This window comes from Heteronotia binoei, chromosome 11 (assembly GCF_032191835.1).
Source record: "Heteronotia binoei isolate CCM8104 ecotype False Entrance Well chromosome 11, APGP_CSIRO_Hbin_v1, whole genome shotgun sequence".
In the NCBI taxonomy this organism is placed as follows: domain Eukaryota; kingdom Metazoa; phylum Chordata; class Lepidosauria; order Squamata; family Gekkonidae; genus Heteronotia; species Heteronotia binoei.
Genome location: NC_083233.1, coordinates 34,736,474 through 34,757,767, shown reverse-complemented (window position 1 = coordinate 34,757,767; position 21,294 = coordinate 34,736,474). Strand labels below are relative to the sequence as shown.

Sequence of the window (21,294 nt, the reverse complement as noted above, 5' to 3'; positions counted from 1 at the left end):
ATTTAATTTCAACCCATTAATTCTGGTCTGACCTTCTGGGACAACAGAAAACAACTCCGCACCATCCTCTGTATTACAGCCCTTCAGGTCCTTGAAGAGCGTGATCATGTCACCTCTTAGTTGTCTCCTCTCCAGGCTAAACATACCCAGCTCCTTCATCCTTTCCTCATACGACTTGGTCTCCAGACCCCTCACCATCTTTATTGCCCTCCTCTGGATGCATTCCAGCTTGTCTATATCTTTCTTAAACTGAACACAATACTCAAGGTGGGGTTTAACCAGAGCAAAGTGATACCATCACAGATCTCCGGGTGGTTGGCAACCCTAGATATGAATTGAATCTGAACTAAAAGAGAGACTCTGCCCAGTGAAATGGAGAATGAGGCCATGCCTAATTTGATCATGTTGTGTGGGAGTGGTCTGAGACAAGCCTGGAACAGGGAGGGAAAACCCTGAAGAAGTTCATCAAACTTTGTTGTTCTTAAAGGTGCCACTGGACTCAGACATTGTTCTAGACCACAGTTAGAAACTTCCAATAATATGATCAGTTAGTAGGCATTTTGCTACAGAAGACATCAACTTATCCTCGTTTATCACTTTAAACCAAGTTAATATGTCTACTACCTCAGGAAGCCACACCCATAATCCAGTAACCTGTATCTCTTTCACACACATAGAGAGGGCCTTCCTTCATCCCTATTGAACTCTCTACTGGACTCCAAGATTGGGCAGCTGCCATATCCTGTCCTCCCTCTGCCGCCTGCCTTCTTTCACTATCTGCTCTTCCATCTCAATGAAGTATGTCTTGCTGACTGACTTAGTGGTTTGGGATTATTCTTATCCAGCACTGAGAGGTCCCTCCCAGTGATTCAGGTATTCTTTCCCTTTGATGTATTTGATTCTTATTCTGTCTGGGATCTCTCTAAATTCCTTGGAAGCCTCTGCCCCTATGTCACTTTTCATCAGTCAGCTATCATTATTGCTGGTATGTGGGTTATTGCTTTAATTGGGGTTTTTAAAGCGTTTATTAGGCCTAGGGAAGCATTCAGGAGTACTGCTTCCTAAGATATTTTACTTCAGCTAGTATTAAAGTCTGAGCAAGCAAGGTCTGCAGACAAGTTATTGACCCCAGGAGGAAGGAAGTTTCTTCACCTTGGATTTCTGAGGCCAGTTTTATGACTGGAGGCTCCAGTTGAGGAGCAGGCCAATATTCAGGTGGATTTATGGTACATGTAAGTACATGCTTGATTTTGAGTGGTAAAATTTAAAGGCCCCTTTGGCTTTTACAAGCATGGGCTACGCTGTTACAGGATGATTCCATATAACAAGGATGCTATGTGTCGTTCTCCTTCACAAGGGCAAAGAAGTGTCCACATGGGAATTTCCACATGCTTTCCCACCTCAGCTTCATGCAGTTGCTGTTTTCCCTGCTGCATTGCCAGCTTTTTGTGTTGGTAACTGTTATAGGGCTTCAGCATAAGAACACTACAGCAATTAGAGTGTGGCAAACGGTAGTAGGGAAATTGTGTGGGTGGGACCTTTGCAAATGGGCACCTTCCCATCCAGATAATGTGGTAGGAAGTACCTGGACTATGCTTTCCTAAAAAAAGATAATAGAAAATCAGGTTTTGGAAAGAGTACAGTGAGAAGGATGGGGGACATCTGGAATGAGGCCAATTAGAGGATGATGGTCAGTGCTCTCCCCCCCCCCCAAGCAATCATGTTTGAAAGCAATGGTGAAGGGGGGGAAAAACTGCATATGAAAACTATTTATTTGAGAGCCAGTTTGATGTAGTGGTTAAGAGTGGTGGACTCTAATCTGGAGAACTGGGTTTGATTCTCCATGCCTCCACCCACATACAGCTAGCTGGATGACCTTGGGTCAGTCATAGCCCTCTCAGAGCTGTTCTGCTCAAGAGCAGCTCTCAAAAGAGTTCTCTCAGCCCCACCTACCTCACAGGGTGTCTGTTGTGGGGAAGGGAAGGAGATTGTAAGCCCTGAGTGAAGCCGCTCTGCCCCTGAGTGAAGGGTGGGGTATAAATCCAACTCTTCTTCTTCAACCACCAACAGTAACTGAATAAGCATATAGCAGTGAATGAGAACTTTCAGTGATGTGTAAGGAGTGGGGAGGGTAGCATGTGACAATAGGAGTTACAACCAGGTCCCAATTTTCTTCTGTGCAATATTGGAAGATATGACTACATGATGTGCGATGTTCAGGATGGCAGCACCCTGGAAGAATTAAAGGAGAACCAAAGTGGCATAGTGATTAGAGTGCCAGACTATGATCTAGGAGACCTAATTCAAATCCCCACTCTGCCATGGAAGCTGCGGGGGGGGGGACCATGAGGCAGTCACCCACCCTCAGTCTACTTTAACTTGCTGGATTGTTGTGAGGATAAAATGAAGAAGATAATTCCATAAGCTGCCCTGGGTTCCCATTGGGGAGAAAGGTGGAGTACACATAAGTTAATGTATTAAAAAGATAAACATATACACCCATTACCATTTTGAAGCTTTTCTGGTCTCACCTGTGGACTTAAAGTGCAGCAGAAGTGGTTGCAACATACCAGGGAACTGGGAGATGCCACCCAAAGGGTGTCACAGTGCTGTGTGCAATATTCAGCTCCTGCTGAGGAGAGCACGGTGCTGGAGGTTGCGCAGCTTTCAGAAGGAACAAGTGAACAAGCTTGACCCTGAAGCTTTTATAGGAGTCTGTTTTTGTTTTAATTTATTCCATTTCTCACTGAAATTTCCTTTCTCACTAAAACGCAAGGCAGATTACAGGATAGAAACAGTGCAATCATGCCCTGATCTGGATAGCCCAGGCAAGCCCAATCTTGTCAGATGTTGGAAGTTAAGCATGGCCATTTCTGGCAAGTACTTGGAGGGGAGACCTCCCTGAAATGCCAGCAGTCGGGAGGCGGGGGCAGGCTTTATTCAGTCACCTCTCTGAATAACCTCCAGGCCCCCAGTAGGGGTCAGTCACCAGAAGCTGCCTGATTGCAAAGTGCACTCACACAAAAAACACACAACCCCCATGAAAACAAAAGGAAGGAAGGAAGGAACAGTGCAATCACCAAATGTCTTTAAGGGCTGATGTTGTAAGCATCCTTACAAAAGGCGGGGGCAGGCTTTATTCAGCCACCTCTCTGAATATCCTCCAGGCCCCCAGTAGGGGTCAGTCACCAGAAGTCACTATGACTTCCAGGTGCACGCACATGCACACACACACACACAATATACCAAAAAAAAGGGGGGGGGGAATAACTGCTTCCTTCCAAGTGTTAGTCACCAGGATGACACAGTTAGAACAGCAATTTGGGCCCTCATTTAAATGTATCTACTTTCTGCCTTTGCTATGACCTGTTATTGATCTGGTTTTAGTTAGCCATCTTTTGGACATACATAAATTAAAAAAGCAGAATGCAAGTACTTTAAATAAGAACCAATCAATAAATAACATGCTTGGGAGGGGGCGGGGGATAAAGGATGCAGTTCTGCAGTTAGATAACATCATGCCTGGCACTAGCCAGTTCCCAATTCCTGTCATCTTTCAGCTTCAAGATGATAGAAGTAGTACCTTGAGTCTTCGCTTTCAACAGCATGATTCTTCAGTTGGGATTGGGCAGCTTCCACAAGGAGACAATTCTCTGTGTAGCTCCTGTTAAGCTGCAAGTGCCTCTGCTTTCAGGTTGCCAATGGAGCATTCGCACAGCACTTCCTTGCTCCCTGTCACCAGAGGACTTTTTCTGGCTTTTAAAAAAGTTGGTAATTGCTGGATCGCTATACTGCAATGAAGTTATAATGACTTATTGCCACAATGTACTAGCTCTGAATTCCCAGCTTGCGTTTTAAAAAGTCTCTAGCCTTTTGTGTCCCTCCCTGCATACAGAAAACCACGTCAGTGAGACAGGTAGGTGAGAATTCTTCTACCTAGTATGCTAGCAACATAACATACAAACATTTTTTTAATATAAAAAGGAATGTTCAGTAGAAAGGGTTCCATCTGGAATCAAAATTAACACTTCATCTGACATCTGAGAGAACCAGGACTTGGTCACATGGAAGTTTTGAGCAATTGTCAACTGCAAAAGACAGATCATGCTATTGACATATGCAAATAAAACCCTAATCCTGGTACATTCCTCAAAGGTGAAGTGTCTTCTTTAAGTATTCCTTTCCCCATTTTTCTCTCTCATTGTTTCTCAAAGGCTGGTGAAGATATCTTTATTGCGTTGGGGGGAGGCATTTTAAAGGAACCATTTGTTCCTTTTCTTGTTTAGTTCTGCTTGTTTGGGGGGGGTGTTTTGATTGCTCAAATGGATTTACTTTGCTTTATAAACAGCTTGGAAGGCTTTGTATACTGATAAATCCATTGAACAAATAAGTACAATGCTTTTCAGAGCCAATGTGAAGAAATGGTTGAAGTGTTGGATTTGGACTGCAGAAGACTCGCTGCAGATCCCCATCCTGCTATGAAGCTCACTGGCTAACCATAGGCCAATCGGTCTCAGCATGGCCTGCCTCACAGGGTTGTTGTGCAAATGAGATTGTTCAGCTATGCTTTCCCACTTCCTCCTCTGGCTAAGTATATAAGGGCTAGGGGATACAACATAACAAATTATTAATGGTCCATCCTATACTGGGGTGAAGTTATATGTGGGAGGATTAATTCAGTGTCCTTGTTTGGATATAGTTGCTTGTCCTTTGTGATTTTGCCAAAATCCTTTCCATTTTCATGCGTAACTGCTGTTTTGGATTTCTCTGCAACTTAGAGCTTGGCCACTAGAGAGCACTGCAGCTAATCAACTCTGCAAAAGGAATAGGCTTGTGTGAAACCTTAAGTTTATGCTACCCCTGTTTCTACCTACCTTTAAACCCCTGTTTAAAGAGCCCCGTGGGGCAGAGTGTTAAAGCTGCAGTAATGCAGTCCTAAGCTCTGCTCACGACCTGAGTTTGATCAGGTTCGATCAGTTTGATCAGGTTTTCAGGTAGCAGGCTCAAGGTTGACTCAGCTTTCCATCCTTCCGAGGTTGGTCAAATGAGTACCCAGCTTGCTGGGGGGAAAGTGTAGATGACTGGGGAAGGCAATGACAAACCACCCCATAAAAAGTCTGCTGAGAAAACGTTGTGAAAGCAACGTCACCTCAGAGTTGGAAATGACTGGTGCTTGCACAGGGGACCTTTCCCTTCCTTTTCCTGTTTCTATTGAGGTTTTCTCTAAGACAGGCATGAATGAAGAAGAAGAAGATATTGGATTTATATCCCGCCCTCCACTCCGAAGAGTCTCAGAGCGGCTCACAATCTCCTTTATCTCCCTCCCCCACAACAGACACCCTGTGAGGTGGGTGGGGCTGGAGAGGGCTCTCACAGCAGCTGCCCTTTCAAGGACAACCTCTGCCAGAGCTATGGCTGACCCAAGGCCATGCCAGCAGGTGCAAGTGGAGGAGTGGGGAATCAAACCCGGTTCTCCCAGATAAGAGTCCACACACATAACCACTACACCAAACTGGCACCACCATCCTAAACGTTGTCTTTTCTTTCTCTTGGGACATGCCTGACCCTCACTTTCATTCACATGTGAAATATTTGTCATATTTTTATTCTGCTTTCATCAAAATTGGGTTCCCAAGGCAGCTCACACAGCAATTCCAAAATGACAGAGAAAACTAAAATCTGATTTTAACAGGCACCCACAGAGAGATTTTCAGTGACATTCAAATGAGGTCTGAAAGAAGGGTGGCTGGTTGCTTCTCTCTCTGTCTTTAGTGGTGGCAGTTGGAAGCTGCAACTGAATCCCTGGGGGCATGAAAAAGGGGAAACTCCCTCCTTTTTGCTAGTTATGCACTTGGTAGCTGGGAGGAAGGGGTTTACCACTGGAGCAAGCTCTGGGCACAGTGGAGGGGTGCCTGGCTGCTTCCTCTTCTCCCTCAGGCCTCACCAAAGGCAGTTGGTAACTGTTATCTCCTTGCAGACCAGGAACTGTGGATAATGATTAAACAATTCTCCTTTGCTGAGAAAGTGGCAGCGCTATTCTCAAGAAACGCTTGACTTCCCAGCAATGCAAGAAACCCACAGAGGACAGATCACTGGGGTCTGGTTGGCAGGAGTCATGAGGCACTGGCCTTCCTGTTGCTAAGCTTGGGTGGAGATGGGGAACCTCCTGAGATCTATACCAAGAGTGCCTTAGAAGTGAAATCCAGGTTTCACTTCCCTGCATGCAGATGGCTACCAAAACCGTGGCCACCAGAAACCACAGGCACTTCATAACACTCGCCTTTAGCAGTTTTGAACATTCAAAGTGTTTCCCGTTCACAATCTCTGTAATCCACTTTAAGATCTCCCCCTCCCCATTAGATCAGTTTCATTTCCCACTATGATGATGGGTGGGGGATGCTGACACAATACTAAAGTTGCTCAGTTTGTTTAATACAGCGTGGAGAGATTTAACTTCTTGTTTGATCAACTCTTTTTCTCAAACCCCTTATACTGCGCTTGATTTCTCTTCAGTTTCTGCCACACCCTAAAATGGCTAATCTTCTGGAATCTGCAGCCATAGAAATGTGTGCATGTGCAAATAACAATACTTGGTATGTAAGGGTATTTTTTTTTGCTTAAGTCCTTAGTGTGCTTCTCATCCGTTATGTCAGCAACAATCTTAGAAGGTAGACGATCTAATTCTTTCTACAAAGGATAGTTCGAGAGAGCGTGAAAGACCTCAGACCAACCAGGAAATCATCACTGAAGTAAGATGTTCTACCCAATAACAACCCTATTTTGGTTTACATGCTTACAATGCAATCCTAAGGAGAGTTACTCCGTTCTAAGCCCATTGAAATGAATAGGCGTAACTCTGGAGTAACTCTCTTTAGGATTAAGTGACTTAAAGATAGTTTATGAGAGGTTTAGGCTAAATTCAGATGTACCCCTTTCAACTTTCTCCCGCTGTTGGTGCTCATTTTTGAGAAATAGAATGCTCTAGTCATTAGATAGTAGGATAAGGATGTCAGTGACCCAGGTTTGACTCCCCAATCTGCCATGGAAGCTTCTTAGGTCACTTTGGGCCAGTCACACACCCTCTCTCAGTTTAACCTACCTCTTAGGGTTGTTGTGAGGATAAAATGGGAGAAGGAAAAACATTATTGGAAGCTATTTTGGGTCCTCATCAAGGAGGAAAAAAAGGTATAATTATCTAAAGAAAGAACAGAAAGAAAGTTCTAAATGTGTAAGTATCTGGTTTCTGCTGGATGATAATTTTGAAATGTACAAGGATTCTGAATGGATGAATGGCCATACAAGGACAATTTACAGTCACTGAATGGCCATCCATCCATCCACTGGTCAAACCTACCAGAGTTTTACAATGCATCGCTGATAATAGCATTGCTTATCACAGCATTTCCTGAAACAACTTGGCATCCAATTTTGAAGAATTCTCTACAAGAAACCCCTATCGTCTCAGTGTATTTTCCTATTTGTTCCTATCAATCTTATTTTTATCCTGCCCTTCCTTCAAGTGTACATATCCCTCACCTAGTAAATGTTGTCTTCACAACAACCCTGTAAAGCATGTCAGGCTGAAAGGAAATTACTTGACTAAAGTCACCTAGTGAGTTTCAGGATAGAGTGGGGATTGGCACCTGGGTCTTCCAGGTCCTTGTCCAACACACTGGCTATGTGAAGCTCTACCGCCCCCCCCCCCACAACTATTTTCCTTTAGAACTGTATATCCCACTTGCCTCCCCAATGGGGACCCCAAATGACTTAGAACATTTCCCCTTTCTCCACTTTCTCTTCACAGCATCCCTGTGAAGTGGATTAGGCTGCCAGTGTGACAGGCCCGACTAGGTCACCCCAGTGAGCTTCCAAGGCAGAGGGATGGGGTGATTCCAACTACAGATGCCACTCTCCAGGTGGGACCTGGAGATCCCCTGGAATTACTCATTTCCAGACTACAGAGATCGGTTCCTCTGGAGAAAAGGGATGCTTTGGAGGATGGACTCTATGGCATTGTACCCCACTGAGGCACCTGCCCTCCCCAGACTCCATCCCCCAAATCTCCAGGAGTCTCCCAAGCTGGTTCTAGCAGCCCTACCCCCCCTCAACCTTACCACTGGTTGCCAAAGGTGGGAGGCTGGGTAATACTCCCTCTAGGCCTTGGAGTCTTGCAAGCAAAATTTCTACTTTGTGAGCTACTGGCATTAAAGTTGCAAGCAAGCAATCTGGCTACTGCATAAATTAGTTTGCTCTGGGGCCATTTCTCCTGAGCCAAGACAAAAATGTGTGAGCCAGAGGCTAAAAAACGGCGGGCTAGCTCAGCTTAGAGGGAGCACTGGGCCTGGCAACCCTAATGCCAACCTGGGTCTTCCAGATCCTCGTCCACCACTCTGACCATTGTACATCCCTGCCTGACACGCTGCCTCCGGCGAGGGAGCCCCCAGTCGACCTTGGACAACAGCCTCCTTGCGGCGTGTCCGACCCGACCGGTTTTCCGGGTTCCTTCCTTCGTGGCCTGCTGGCTGCGGTCCCGGGTGCTTGTTTGTCCCTTTTGCTGGCGGCGCCCCGGCGCTCCCTTCCTTCTCCCCACGAGAGGGGTCGCTTCTCGCCTCCCAGCCGGCCTGCCTGCCAATCCCAGGCTGCCGCCGCCGCTTGAGCGGGCTTAGAATCGACCCCGGCAGAGCAAAGGTCACCCGGGCGGCGCGGCTTCAACTTCCAGCGTGCGGCGCAACTCCCCGATGGCAAACTTTGCCCGAAGGAGCAGGGCGAGGAGGAGCTGCCTGGAAGCGGCGCCGACGCGCGGAAGGAGCTGCGGCTGCAGGAGGCACCCGGGAGCGCCGCGGTCGGCCGCGCCGGTGCAGGTGTCCGCGGAGAGGCTTTCCAGGCTGGGGGTGCCGGTCGCCGCGTCCTCCCAGCAGCCCTGGAGGTGCATTTGGAAAGGTAGCTTAGCGAAGGGGACTGTCATTCTTTCTTCCTCCCTGTGACGCTTCTTGGGCCATCTTGGTTGCTTTTGCAAGGTCCTTCCGATTGCCCCGTGAGGAATCATCCCGGCCGGGTGGCAGCAGCCTCCAAAATGCTAGCTAAGGGGTGGGTGCGCGCGCGGGTGGGAGCAACAGTTTTTTTTTACCAGGGGCCAAATAAAGACAACATTAACTCTTTTTTTTAAAACACACCTTGAGAAATGTTTCACTAGGAGGGAAGCAGCAACAGTCACATGTGACACACAAATGAAAGGTTGCATTTCCTGGATCGGAGCCTGCCAGCGTAGAAGAGGGACTGAGAGTATAAACTGTGATTTGGGAAGCCCCTGTGAACCTCAGCTAGTGAGCTGGTTTAACACAGTGGTTAACAAACCCAGTTTTCGTGCTGCAGTCCCCAAGAGCATTGGTTTAAGCCCCAGTCCTAAACTTAATAACTGGTTTTAGGCAAATCTCTCTGTGGCTCAGGCTCCAGTATGATCTGCCTTATAGGGATGTTGTCAGGAGTACGGTGATCGTGGTTCAGGGTGGATGAACCTGCTACTTGCAAAAGTAGGTTTCCCCTCTCACTGTCCCCTATGACTCCTGGAAGGGTATTGCTCGGTTCGAGAGAAACAGAAGGCCACAAAATCTAAAGGGCGGCAACAAAGAAACAAATTAGGCATGGCTCCCCCTGCTATCAGTGTTCATAGGATCAACCTCATTAAAGTGAAACACTTTGGACACAAAAAAGGGCTGTACAGATATTAAGTATTATTGTAGTGGCTTAAAGAAGCCTCTACCTGCCAGCAATTAAATATGGGGCTATAATGGGATGGCCAAATTGCGGCTCGAGAATTATGAAAGTCTTTCACAGAGATTTTGTGGCTCTCGAAGCCCCCACCACCCTATTGGCTGGCTTGGAGAAGGCATTTCTCTCTTTAAATCACTTTTCCAAGTGCATTGGAGAATGCATTGAAAGTTAAAGTTGCTTTCTTTCCATCTCTCCCTCTCCCATCTATCTTCCTGTCTGTTCTCAAACACCTGATGTTTATTCTATGTGGCTCTTACATTAAGCAAGTTTGGCCACCCCTGGGCTATAACCTGGACCCACCTTACAGGGATGTCCTTGTTACTAAAATAGTATAAGCATAACATGTTTTTTAAAAACCACATTATGCTACACATTATGCTCTGTATAATTTGCCTTGAGTCCCAATGAGAAAGGCAGACTAAAAATAATGTAAATAAATAAATTATGAATGTAGAATTAGCATTTTGTTTAAATTGTTGTTTTCTTTCACACCAAGTATCAAAAGCTCATTCAATGTCATGTCAAATAGAAGAACCAGAATTCTGACTTAGACCCTTGCCTGGAGTCAGAACTTCAGTGGTGGGTCTCAGTTCATGAAAGGTTGTGAAGTCAGAGCAGATAGCAGTGTGTCCTTGGCAAGGTGCAGGTTGCGTTTATTTAAGAAATGAATCAGTACAGTTGAGAGTTGGAATTTATGGTTAAATAAAGTGACAGGTGAGTGCAAAGCATTAACAGACTGTTAAAAATCTCACTTCAGCTATGAATTTGTAAGGTTGCCTCAAAGCTAGCCTCTCTTTTGGTCTGTTGCTGTCTGTAGTATGGAACGGAATCGAACTGCAGCGCCTGCCTTACAGGGTAGTTGTGAGAATTTCTTTTAAAACATTTTATATTCTGAGGACTTCATTACAAACATCCAGGGCAGCCTGACAACGAAGTAATTAAAACACATCTCAGTACAAAAAGAAAGAAGCCTGGTATAAAAGAAAAAGGGATTAAAGCAGCAAGCAGATAAAACCAGAACTGAGAAAAATGTATTAAAGCAGCAATCGGGATACTCAGGAAAAGAATGAGGCGGGTTGGAATCAACAATAAGCCTTGGAAAATAATAAAATTGTGGTGAAATATGAAAGTCTGTATAGATTTCATATTAAGATACTGTGCCATTCAGGGGAAAAACTCAGAAACATTGAATATTCATGCTACTTTCAGGTTGGAGACAGATTCCTCTGCCCCCCCTCCCACTTTGAAAGAGGGTTCACTTTCCTTCTTATAACCTCAAAGTACCATATGTGGCGCATCACTCCTCCATTTTATCCCTGTAACAACCCTGTGAGGCAAGCTAATTGAGAGAGAACTGGCCCAAGGTGAGCTTCAGGCCTGAGAAAGGATTTGAACCCAGGTATTTCAGGTACTAGTAACTACTCCAACATTCTAACTACTGCCTGTTTTTTTGCTCAGTCATCCTGACTGGTGTTAGCATTGTATTTATTTATTTGGATATTTATAGCCTGCTTGTCACTCCAAAGCAGCATGCAGCATAATTCTCCCTTCCTTCATTGTATCCTCACAACAATCCTGTGAGGTAGAGTAGGGCTGTGAGGGAAAAACTGGCCCAAGATCACCCAATAAGCTTCCATGGCCGAGTGGGGGTTTCAACCTTGGTCTCCCAAGCCCTACACTTCGATCCCTGCACCACACTGGTTTTGGTATCCTACAAACCTGTCAGGTTTGTTTAACCCCAGAGGTAATAGAAATATGAATGTGTGTAGACTCTGGACAGTGAAGCCTCTCTGCAGCTGCTTTGATCAAAACTACTATCTGCAGGGCTTCTTTTTGGTAGCAGGAACATCTTTGCATATTAGGCCACACACCTCTGATGCAGCCAATCCTCAAAGAGTTTACAGGGCTCTTAATCCAGGACTTACTGTAAACTCTTGGAGGACTGGCTACATCAGGGGTGTGGCCTAATATGCAAAGGAGTTCCTGCTACAAAAAAAGCCCTGATTATTTGTCTCGATATTTTAAAAAACATGCTTCTGTTCTAACTTCAAAAGTCATCCAGGTGAAGACGAGGCAAAAACATTCTTCTGTGAAACTCTGTGCAGGCTGCAGTTTGTGTTTGAACTGAGCTCCTATCCATGCAAAGAAGCTACCTGTGCCATGTAGCTGCTTTTCATAGGCAGGGGCCCCCTTTAAAGGAGATGCCAGGTGCATGTGAAGTCCCAGGGGGAAGTGCTTTGGCTTCGGCCGGTACTAAGTTTAACTCAGGCTTTAGAAATGTGGAGGGGGGGCTGTATTTGGAGCATGTATTAGGCAAGGGCTGGGAGGCGGAGAAATTTACAGGCAGGGTTATACCAACCAGCTCTGAGCAAGGGATCTGTGCAAGCCCCCCCCCCCGCCCACTGACAAAAGCAATTGTGCCTGTCTGCTCTCTCGCAGACCAGGCAATTGCTGCCTTTCATGCAGCCCATTTCACCACAAGCGTTTTCTTCCTCCTGAGTACCGAAACTGTTTCTTCTCCTTTGCAGGCAGAATCAGGAAGCTGCGCTGTTGAAAGCTCGGGAGCGCCCATCTCACCAGCCGGAAGGCAGCACTTGTGGGTTTACAAAAAATAAAACCCAACTGGTTAACGTCAACAGAAATGTAGAAAACTCTGGAGGAATGATGGAGCTTGGTGGAGAGAGCATGTCAGAGCAGCAAAGGGACAAAAGTTTAGATAGACAGCAGACATCCCAGGAGTGCAAGAGGACATGTGCACAAGAGGACAGCTCCCAACCTCAAACGCAGGTGGCTGTGGGCAGCCAATCCCCCAGCCCCAGTGTCCGGTCTGAGAGCTTGATGCGCCGCCGGGCACAGTTGTCCAACTTCAACAGGAGCCTGAGCAGGGCCAGCAGACGTTCACAGAACTGGGCAACAGGAACAGACACAGCCAGGCTCTCTGCGGCTGGAAGCAGCACGAGGAGGAAAGGACTGAAGGAGATCCTCCTGCAGAGCAGCGAAGCCAAACCTGTGTGGCTGGCGGCTTTGCTGAAGGGAGAGGTCCCTGATGGGCAGCAAGGCCATGATCCTCTTGTGGAAGCCAACTTGGAGGACTTGTCATTGGTGCTAGACCCGCTGGAGCATGAGTGGATGCTGACCGTGGCCCAAGGAGATGCAAGGAGTATCCTCCGGTTGCTGGACCAGGATCCCAGCCTGCTCTCCAGGACAGATTTTGTGACCGGTTTCACTGTCCTCCACTGGTTGGCCAAACATGGTCATCATGAGGACTTGATAGAAGTCATCACTTTTGCTGAGAAGCAGCGTTATCCGGTTGATGTCAACATATTCACTGCTAGTGGCAGGCTAACTCCTCTCCACTTGGCTGCTCTTCAGGGACATGAGATGGTCATCAAGGTGCTGGTGGGGGCCTATGGGGCCAACACGAGCCTCCGGGATCATAACGGCCGCCAAGCATGGCAGTATCTCCGAGCAGATGCTCCAAGGGAGCTGAAGGAGCTTTTGGGGGCTTGTGAGGAAGACGTAGCCTTCCAAGGAGTGTTCAACACCAACAACAACTGTGTGTCATCCAGACGCAGTAGGAGCAACGGGTTCAAAAGAGGCTGCGAGGGTGTTCAAGAGGAAGAGAACAGCCGCAGGCCTATTGCCAGACTGACCACTTTAAGGAACTTGTTCAGGCAAGCCATCGCATTCTTCCAAGAGCGGTAGACATTTGCTCAGTAGCAGAGGCACTTGAGTCTGTTGACTGGGTGGATTGTGACAGAAGCCATCATGAAAGGGTGGGAATGCTGCAGGAGGAAGCCTGGGAGGTAGGTGAGGTTATCTGTAAGATGCTGGCTTCAGCCAACCCGCCCAGACTCGTAGTTTAGCCTTAGGTGTGAGAAGTCCAAGGTCTTGGAAGAAAATGAAGGAGTGGTAGTACATGAACTAAAGACCCATCTCGTGCTGTGCTAAAGTCCATCCATAGGGAAAACAATAGACAATTTAAAAGACAAACTAACCTTTTAAGTACTGAGCCAGGAAAAGAGAAATTCTGCAACCTGGGCAAGCAAATTTTACTGATTTATATAGGTTTTTATTCTGCGTAATTTATTCTGGCTTTGGGTGGGGCAAGGAGCAATGCTGAACAGTAAAACCCCACACCTAAGCCCCTGGAAATCTGGGGCAGGCACCCCCTTTGGCTACAAAGCTTCTCATAAGCACCATCCATGCATTTTGATAAGTATCTTTGTAATCAGAAATTCAAGAGATTTGCATGTCTAAAAATACAGATGCAAATTTGGAACAATCAGAGCACTTTCAAATAAAGAACAAAAAGCAGATTAACTGGAGTGTTGTGTGTGTTCCAAGATCTCATCTACTTTAGGTGGGCTTATAGAGCTGCTGTCAACCTATTGTGATGTTTCTGTGTTTTAAAAACAAGGACCATGTGCATTCCAACACTGGAGAGGAGGGATTCACAACTTGACAGGACAGAAGACAGGTCTTAAAATTAAACCGTATCTGCTAGGACTGAGGATAGCCTTTCATAAACGTTTTCTCCTTAAACTGTAGGTGAGAATGTTCCCCTTCTGCAAGGCTGTTATGCTTCAAAACGTAATTTATAAATAACAAAACATAAACATTCAACAAAGGAAGTTATCAAGGGGTCAGGAGTTGTACCTTTGGAAAAGTGAAGTACAGTTACAAGCCAATACGGGCTAGTGACACAATGACAGTTACCATCCTAATTGCACTACAACAGCAGCATAAGCACTAGCTTGAGTTAAAATTTCTGTTTAAGAGCTGTGAACACTCACTGAATTAATCTGGATCGCACACTGCTGAATTAGCAGCGCATGCTTCGTTGCACAAACATGCTTCTTATAGGGATATGATCACCATCTTCAAGTACTTGAAGGGCTGTCATATACAGGATGGTGTGGAATTGTTTTCTGTGGCCCTGGAAGGTAGGACCAGAACAAATGGGTTGAAATTAAATCAAGAGTTTCTGGCTCAACATTAGGAAGATCTTCCTGACTGTTAGAGCGATTCCTCGGTGGAACAGGCTTCCTCAGGAGGTGGTGGGCTCTCCTTCCTTGGAGGTTTTTAAACAGAGGCTTGATGGCCATCTGACAGCAATGAAGATTCTGTGAATTTAGGGGGAGGCGTTTGTGAGTTTCCTGCATTGTGCAGGGGGTTGGGCTAGATGACCCTGGAGGTCCCTTCCAACTCTATGATTCTGATTCTAGGGAAAAAAACCTCAGCATCATGCTTGATCTTTAAATGTTCTCAGGGCTCTGATCTTCTGTGTTGGCTGCTGTCAGTTATATGGGGTAACCAGAACTACCCAAAGGCAATCTGGGAATTATTTTATGTGGCCACTAAGGCTTCTTGGGAGATTGCTAGAAACTTCACAGAACTACAGGGGCCAGGTTTCTTGGTTGCAAGCTATGTCTGGGTGAAATTAATATGAAAAAAATTAGCTACACTTTCTACTTCTAACAGCAAGTTAAGCATTGTCCCAGCAGGTTTTGACAAGAAAGCAAGTGGTTTGAGTCTCTTAAAAAATTTCAGAGTGGCCATGCTTTCTGAATTAAGTTTTTCCTCTAACAGATCAAGCCCCTAGGACTTACTTCTTCACAGCTTCCGCTAAGCCTTATACCTTTTAGTTTTCCTCTCCCCAGCCTCTGCTTGGGCCTTCTGTAGCCGATCAAACAGCATTTCCAGTCCCTGAGAAATATGTTTCTCAGCACCACATTGGCACAGAGGACTGTCCCCTGCTTGTTTCAAGCTATGCACTCACTAAAACACAGCAGGCAGCTTCCAGCCTCTCTCAAATAGGTGCCAATTTCACAGCCATTAGCCTTTTGTACTGTTGCCAACTCCCCCGTATGCAGCGAGTGTAAACAGTAAATCCAACCATAAATTGTTAATTCACTGGACTCTGTGTGATCTCATATTTATTAATGAACCTCTCTCAACCAGCAACAAGAATTCCTTGAACATAGATGCACTGAGAACTAAAAAGGCACTAATTGTACACAAAGCTTTCCATTATTTGGTTTTAATTCTTTCAAAAAACCCTTTGTGAAAATAAAGGTCTGTAAAAGAAAATATGCACAACATGAGTCAGCTTTGAAAACAGGGCTGTGGCAGGTTGGTGGCAAAGGGCCATATGAAGTCTCGATGCAGGCTGAAATGCGCTACAAGGGCTGGAGCGGCTTCTCTTCAGAGGCCCAGCTTGGTCCTCCTCCAGTGCCTCCTTTTGGAGTTGTACCTAGAACAAAAAAGGGACACAATTAGTAAGCAAGGCACATGCACGGCTGAACCAAGAGAAAGCCATCCTTCTCATCATTTCTGCTTGCGACACCCTCAACAAAGGGCTTCACGGCTGCTAGCAAAGGAAGTGTGGGTTTCCCACACGCATCAGCTCTCTCCCCTCCCTCGACTTTATCAATGGGAGGGGCCCTATGACTCCCTTCCCCCAACAGTCTCCCTGAGAAGAAATATTTCTTTCAAAGTAAAACTTAATATAACTCAGCAGAAAAGAACTTCAGGATCCAACCAAACGTTTCCAAGCACTCAGAAGATTTAAAGTCCAAACACTCAGAGGTTTGGGTGGGGAGGGGGGGATGGAAAGAAGTGATTATTTGTAACTGAATTTTTATTTTATTGTTTTAAATAAAATTATAATTCCTTTGGTGTAAGAGCATTTTTATTACAAAAAAGAAGGCCGTTAACTTATTGAAAGGATTTTAGTGCAACAAATAATCTAAAGAAGCAACTACAACAGAAGTTTGAAAATACCTGTACATTTCCCAAAAGTTTGGCTTTCTAAGCTGTGAAGAACTGATGAGAATTTTAAATAATTCTTTATGAAAAAAAAGCCTCCCTAGAAAGGTGCCCTTAATTCCAACTTATTGATTAATCAACTGAACTATGGTTGATTCATTTACTGAGTAAACTGTTCAAATCTCACAGCCCCTAAAACCTACCCTAGACACAATGTATTCAGAGGAGGGAAAATACTTTCCTACAAACAAAATGGGAGATGTAGAAAACAACACAACAGCACTACTAAAATACATTTTACTACTCACATGTGGTGTATTGACACTACTTTGTTTAGTCAGTCCATGCCACAGTGTCAACTCAACTGTGCAAAGTGAACAGTGTTTCTAAATTGGTATCCACTGGTAGCCTGGCCACCCAAAATTCCACAGTCTGGTAAAACATATTATTCTATCTAATATCATAGAAATTGCCCCCACCATAGTATATTTGTGCAGGAAATGTTTTTCCCAGCACATTCCTTTCAGTTCTGAGGTCTTCACGCTGTTCTCAGTTGCCTTAACATGCTTGTCACTGTTCACAAGATGGGTGATTTCCCCACAAGATAGAGAGATCACATCCAAAGTGACAGCATTGCTCTCAGCAGGAAAATGGCAGTACTCCCACGGAATGAAGCACTGTAATTGCAGCCTGCTTTAGGAACCCAGCCTTAGAAAACAAATTCCTATATAGTGGCCCACATAGGGCTGCTAATCCCTAAGAACTAAAGATGCTTCCAGGCATATTGGACCAAAAGCAAAATCCAAATACAAGCCCACAGTCCATGCCTCACTTTTTATTAGATCCAACCAAAAGACACAAAACTGTGTGCAAGTTTTCAAGTTCACCAGAACTCTTCATCAGGCAGGATATTATAAAAACACCTACAAAAGAGAGGTAGAAGGGGAAAAACCTTTTAAAGAGACCTGTTCATGGTAACATTCCTATGGTAAATATCGAGTACTTAAGTAGACTGTACTTTTTACCTGATCTTATTGCCAGTTTTCATACGGATCCATTGTGGGATGGGACGGTTCTGTTTCTGCTTCTTAGCAAGAAACCGTTTGATCTTGAATGTCTTGTGGGAGGACTGAGGGGGAAAAAAGAACAACATTTAAAAACCAAACAATACTAGTTATAGTATGGAGGAGGGCTAACTTTTCAAATAGCTGGAAGAATTTTGGGCTGGAAACTGTCATGCTGGTTGTCTTCCTACCATGGCAATACTGAAAAGTGGACCTGGCTGAACAGGAAACTGCATAACAAGACAAGAAGCAATCAGGCTTCACAGAAGAACATGGCTGGAATCCGCAAGATGTAAAAACAGTAACTGGAATACTTTAAGGGGGTTATAGTGGGGCTAGTTCAGCAAACTTTTAAGTGAGGGGAGAAAAGAAGAGAATGTGTAGGGGGAGTATGAAACATCATCAGTTTCCAAATCTAAAAGAAATGGAAAGTGACCCACCCTACCATTACATAGTGATCCTGAAAAGCACTGCCTGTCCTCAGCCATGAAGCAGAGAGCAAGAAATATGAAACTGGTAAGAATTACCCTGCCCTTTATGTAACGTTAGAGCAACCTTGTCTTAAATCTTTTGACTCACAGAATCACAGAGTTGGAAGGGGCCATACAGGCCATCTAGTCCAACTTCCTGCTCAATGCAGGATCAGCCAGAGGTGTCAAACATGCAGCCTGGGGGCCGAATCGGGCCCCTGGATGGCTCCTATCAGCTCGTGAGCAACTGGCTGTTGTCTACTTCCTTCTCCCTCTCTTCGTTCCTTCTGCAACACAGCTTGCTTTGCCAAGCTTGCTCAATTACACAGGAGCTACAGAGCGAAGCCTCTATTTTCTCCATTGGCTGAGGCGCCTCCCTTGCTCTCTCAATCATACAGCAGAGCTACTGAGCCAAGTCCCTCTTCATTCTATTGGCTGAAGCTCCCCCCTGCCCGGTTCCCTGGGGAAGGAAGGAAAGAGCCAGAGCGTCCTTTGCCCAGTTCCCTGGATCCTATGGGAGAAATACAAAGCAAGCACCTTTAAGACCGAGTGCTAATGTTTTAAGCATGTTTTAAGTTTTTTAAAGAAATCTTTGTGTCCTTTATAAAGTCCATATCTCTGCTACCTAATCTTAAATAGGTACACACATGGCCCAGCCTGACAAGGTCTCATTTACGTCAGATTTGGCCCGCATAACAAATAAGTTTGACACGCCTGGCCTAGAGCATCCCTGACAAGTGTTTGTCCAGCTGCTGTTTAAAAATTGCCAGTAAGAGGGAGCGCACCACCTCCCTTGGTAGCTCATTCCACCGTTAAACAACTCTTACTGTAAAAATGTTTTTCCTAATATCCAGTCGGTACCTTCCCACCCTTAAACCCATTATTGCGAGTCCTCTCCTCTGCTGTCAACAGAAACAGCTCCCTGCCCTCCTCTAAGTGGAAGCCCTTCATAAATATTAACCTCATTTTGCAATACTCCAGAGTTACTGAGGTCCAATCTGGGTCTCTGCTAGATCATACAGAGAAGGCATTTTTGAAGCAAAATAAACACAAAACCTATGAGCAGAGTGTAATGTCCAGCAATCTGGTATGTTTTCAAAGACATGTACATGAAGTGTGCACAGGGGAAATAGCAATATGTAAGCTTGTTATGCATTAAAACCTATAAACATATTCACATTAAATTTACCTTTTTCCCCAGGGTATTTTTCTTTTTCTTTAGGTAAATGGAATTATTAAAATGAGATGTCAGGCAGGGACTGCTTTTGTAATGGAAAAAACACTCAGTACACAAGTTTTGTTTGCATTATGAAATGCAACAGCCAGACCAGGACCCATGCCTGTAATTATCTGCACACAGGCTTATGAGTACGGCTCCCCTGAATTCAGTGGGACTTGTTTCTTAATTATATACCCCCTACTTGTGCTTTTCATAACATGCCCAATGCAAACATCCCTAAGCATTTGGGAGCAGCACAGGAAGGGACAGTAGTGGAGTATCAGGCACTGGGGGTTCACAACCAGTATCAATAATTGGAAAAAAATATTATTCTATATGGATTTAACAAACAAACGAGGTAATAGTCCAGAGTATTGCAATGGACTGGCAGAGCCTGCTGTGTACCTTGGGCGTCTCAAATACCTTGCATTATATCGTTATGATTGATTTTATTTACTGAGGAGCCAATTTAGACTAAAAAGTGGAGCAACCTTTGCTATTGATTCAACCAAGGCAACCCCACTCCCACTGAGCCGGTGTAGCGTAGGGCCTAAGAGAGCAAGCTTGAGATCTGGGAGGTCGCCGGTTGAAACCTCAGCTACAAACTCAGTAGGCACCTTTCAATAAGTCACTGTCTCAGCCACCTCCAACACACAGTGCAGGAGTAATAACACCGGCCGACTGATTCAAGAATGACTGTAGTAAAATACAGCGCTGTGAACATTGAAAACGGCATACAACTGCTAAATGACAATTATTATTGCAGTTCCGGGAAATCACTGGCTTCAGTTAAAGCCTCCCTCTCGTCCACGAAATCCTTTGGATTTCTCTCTCGGCCCACAAACTACTAGTGGAAGTGGGGGGGGGGGGGCGGAGCACAACCGGAGCTCCCACATTTTCAGAGCACCGTTTGGATTCCTAATTCTATTTGGGTTCATTCGTGGAGACCTCCGAGAGCCCCAAGACAGATGCCCAAAAGCCTGCGAAGGAACCACGACGAAGGATTGCAGCGGATTCACTTACCATGGCGAAGACCGCGCAACCAGTCACCACTATGTCGCAGCGGAAGAGAGAAAGGAAAGGTGGAGCACTGAGTGATGGGAGAGAACAGAGACAGGAAGAAGCGGGCTAGATGCTCCTCAGCTACAGCGACCCCTGGTGTTGCTCAAGGAACATTTCTGCTCCTGTGAAATACGTATGTTATTAAAGGGTTTTCAGGTAGCCGGCTCCAGGTTGACTCAGCCTTCCATAGAATCATAGAGTTGGAAGGGACCTCTAGGGTCATCTAGTCCAACCCCCTGCACAATGCAGGAAACTCACAAACACTTCCCCCTAAATTCACAGGATTTTCATTGTTGTCAGATGGCCATCTGTTTAAAAACCTCCAAGGAAGGAGAGCCCACCACCTCCCGAGGAAGCCTGTTCCACTGAGGAACCGCTCTTAACAGGAAGTTCTTCCTAATGTTGAGCCGGAAACTTTTGATTTAATTTCAACCCATTGGTTCTTGCCCTACTTTCCAGGGCCACAGAAAACAATTCCACACCATCCTCTATATGACAGCCCTTCAAGTACTTGAAGATGGTGATCATATCACCTCTCAGCCGCCTCCTCTCCAGGCTAAACATCCCCAGCTCCCTCAACCTTTCCTCATAGGACTTGGTCTCCAGACCCCTCACCATCTTTGTCACCCTCCTCTGGACCCGTTCCAGCTTGTCTATATCCTTCTTAAAATGTGGTGCCCAAAACTGAACACAATATTCCTGGTGAGATCTTACCAGAGCAGAGTAAAGCGATACCATCACATCACGTGATCTGGACACTATACTTCTGTTGATACAGCCCAAAATTGCATCTGCCTTTTTAGCCACCGCATCACACTGTTGACTCAGGTTCAGCGTATGATAAATTAAGACCCCTAGATCCTTTTCGCACATACTACTGCTAAGACAAGTCTCCCTCATCCTGTAACCATGCATTGGATTTTTCCTACCTAAATGC

The 21,294-nt window shown here is 45.4% G+C and overlaps 2 protein-coding genes and 1 non-coding gene across 3 annotated transcripts; 1 reads left to right on the top strand and 2 right to left on the bottom strand.

The window, feature by feature from the left end:
- Positions 1-643: 643 nt before the first annotated feature.
- LOC132579161 (ankyrin repeat domain-containing protein SOWAHD-like) lies at positions 644-14,094 on the top strand. Its single transcript, XM_060249368.1, has 2 exons — positions 644-873; positions 12,300-14,094. Exon 2 carries the CDS (start codon positions 12,433-12,435, stop codon positions 13,474-13,476), a length of 1,044 nt encoding a protein of 347 aa, XP_060105351.1. The 5' UTR covers positions 644-873; positions 12,300-12,432; the 3' UTR covers positions 13,477-14,094.
- A 1,599-nt stretch (positions 14,095-15,693) lies between these two features.
- LOC132579574 (large ribosomal subunit protein eL39) lies at positions 15,694-20,459 on the bottom strand. Its single transcript, XM_060250031.1, has 3 exons — positions 20,319-20,459; positions 17,568-17,671; positions 15,694-16,027 (listed from the first exon to the last, which is right to left on the bottom strand). Exons 1-3 carry the CDS (start codon positions 20,319-20,321, stop codon positions 15,979-15,981), a joined length of 156 nt encoding a protein of 51 aa, XP_060106014.1. The 5' UTR covers positions 20,322-20,459; the 3' UTR covers positions 15,694-15,978.
- On the bottom strand, positions 17,108-17,239 carry LOC132579788 (small nucleolar RNA SNORA69). The gene has a single exon (XR_009556006.1). It is a non-coding gene; the product is annotated as a small nucleolar RNA SNORA69 (small nucleolar RNA).
- Positions 20,460-21,294: the final 835 nt, after the last annotated feature.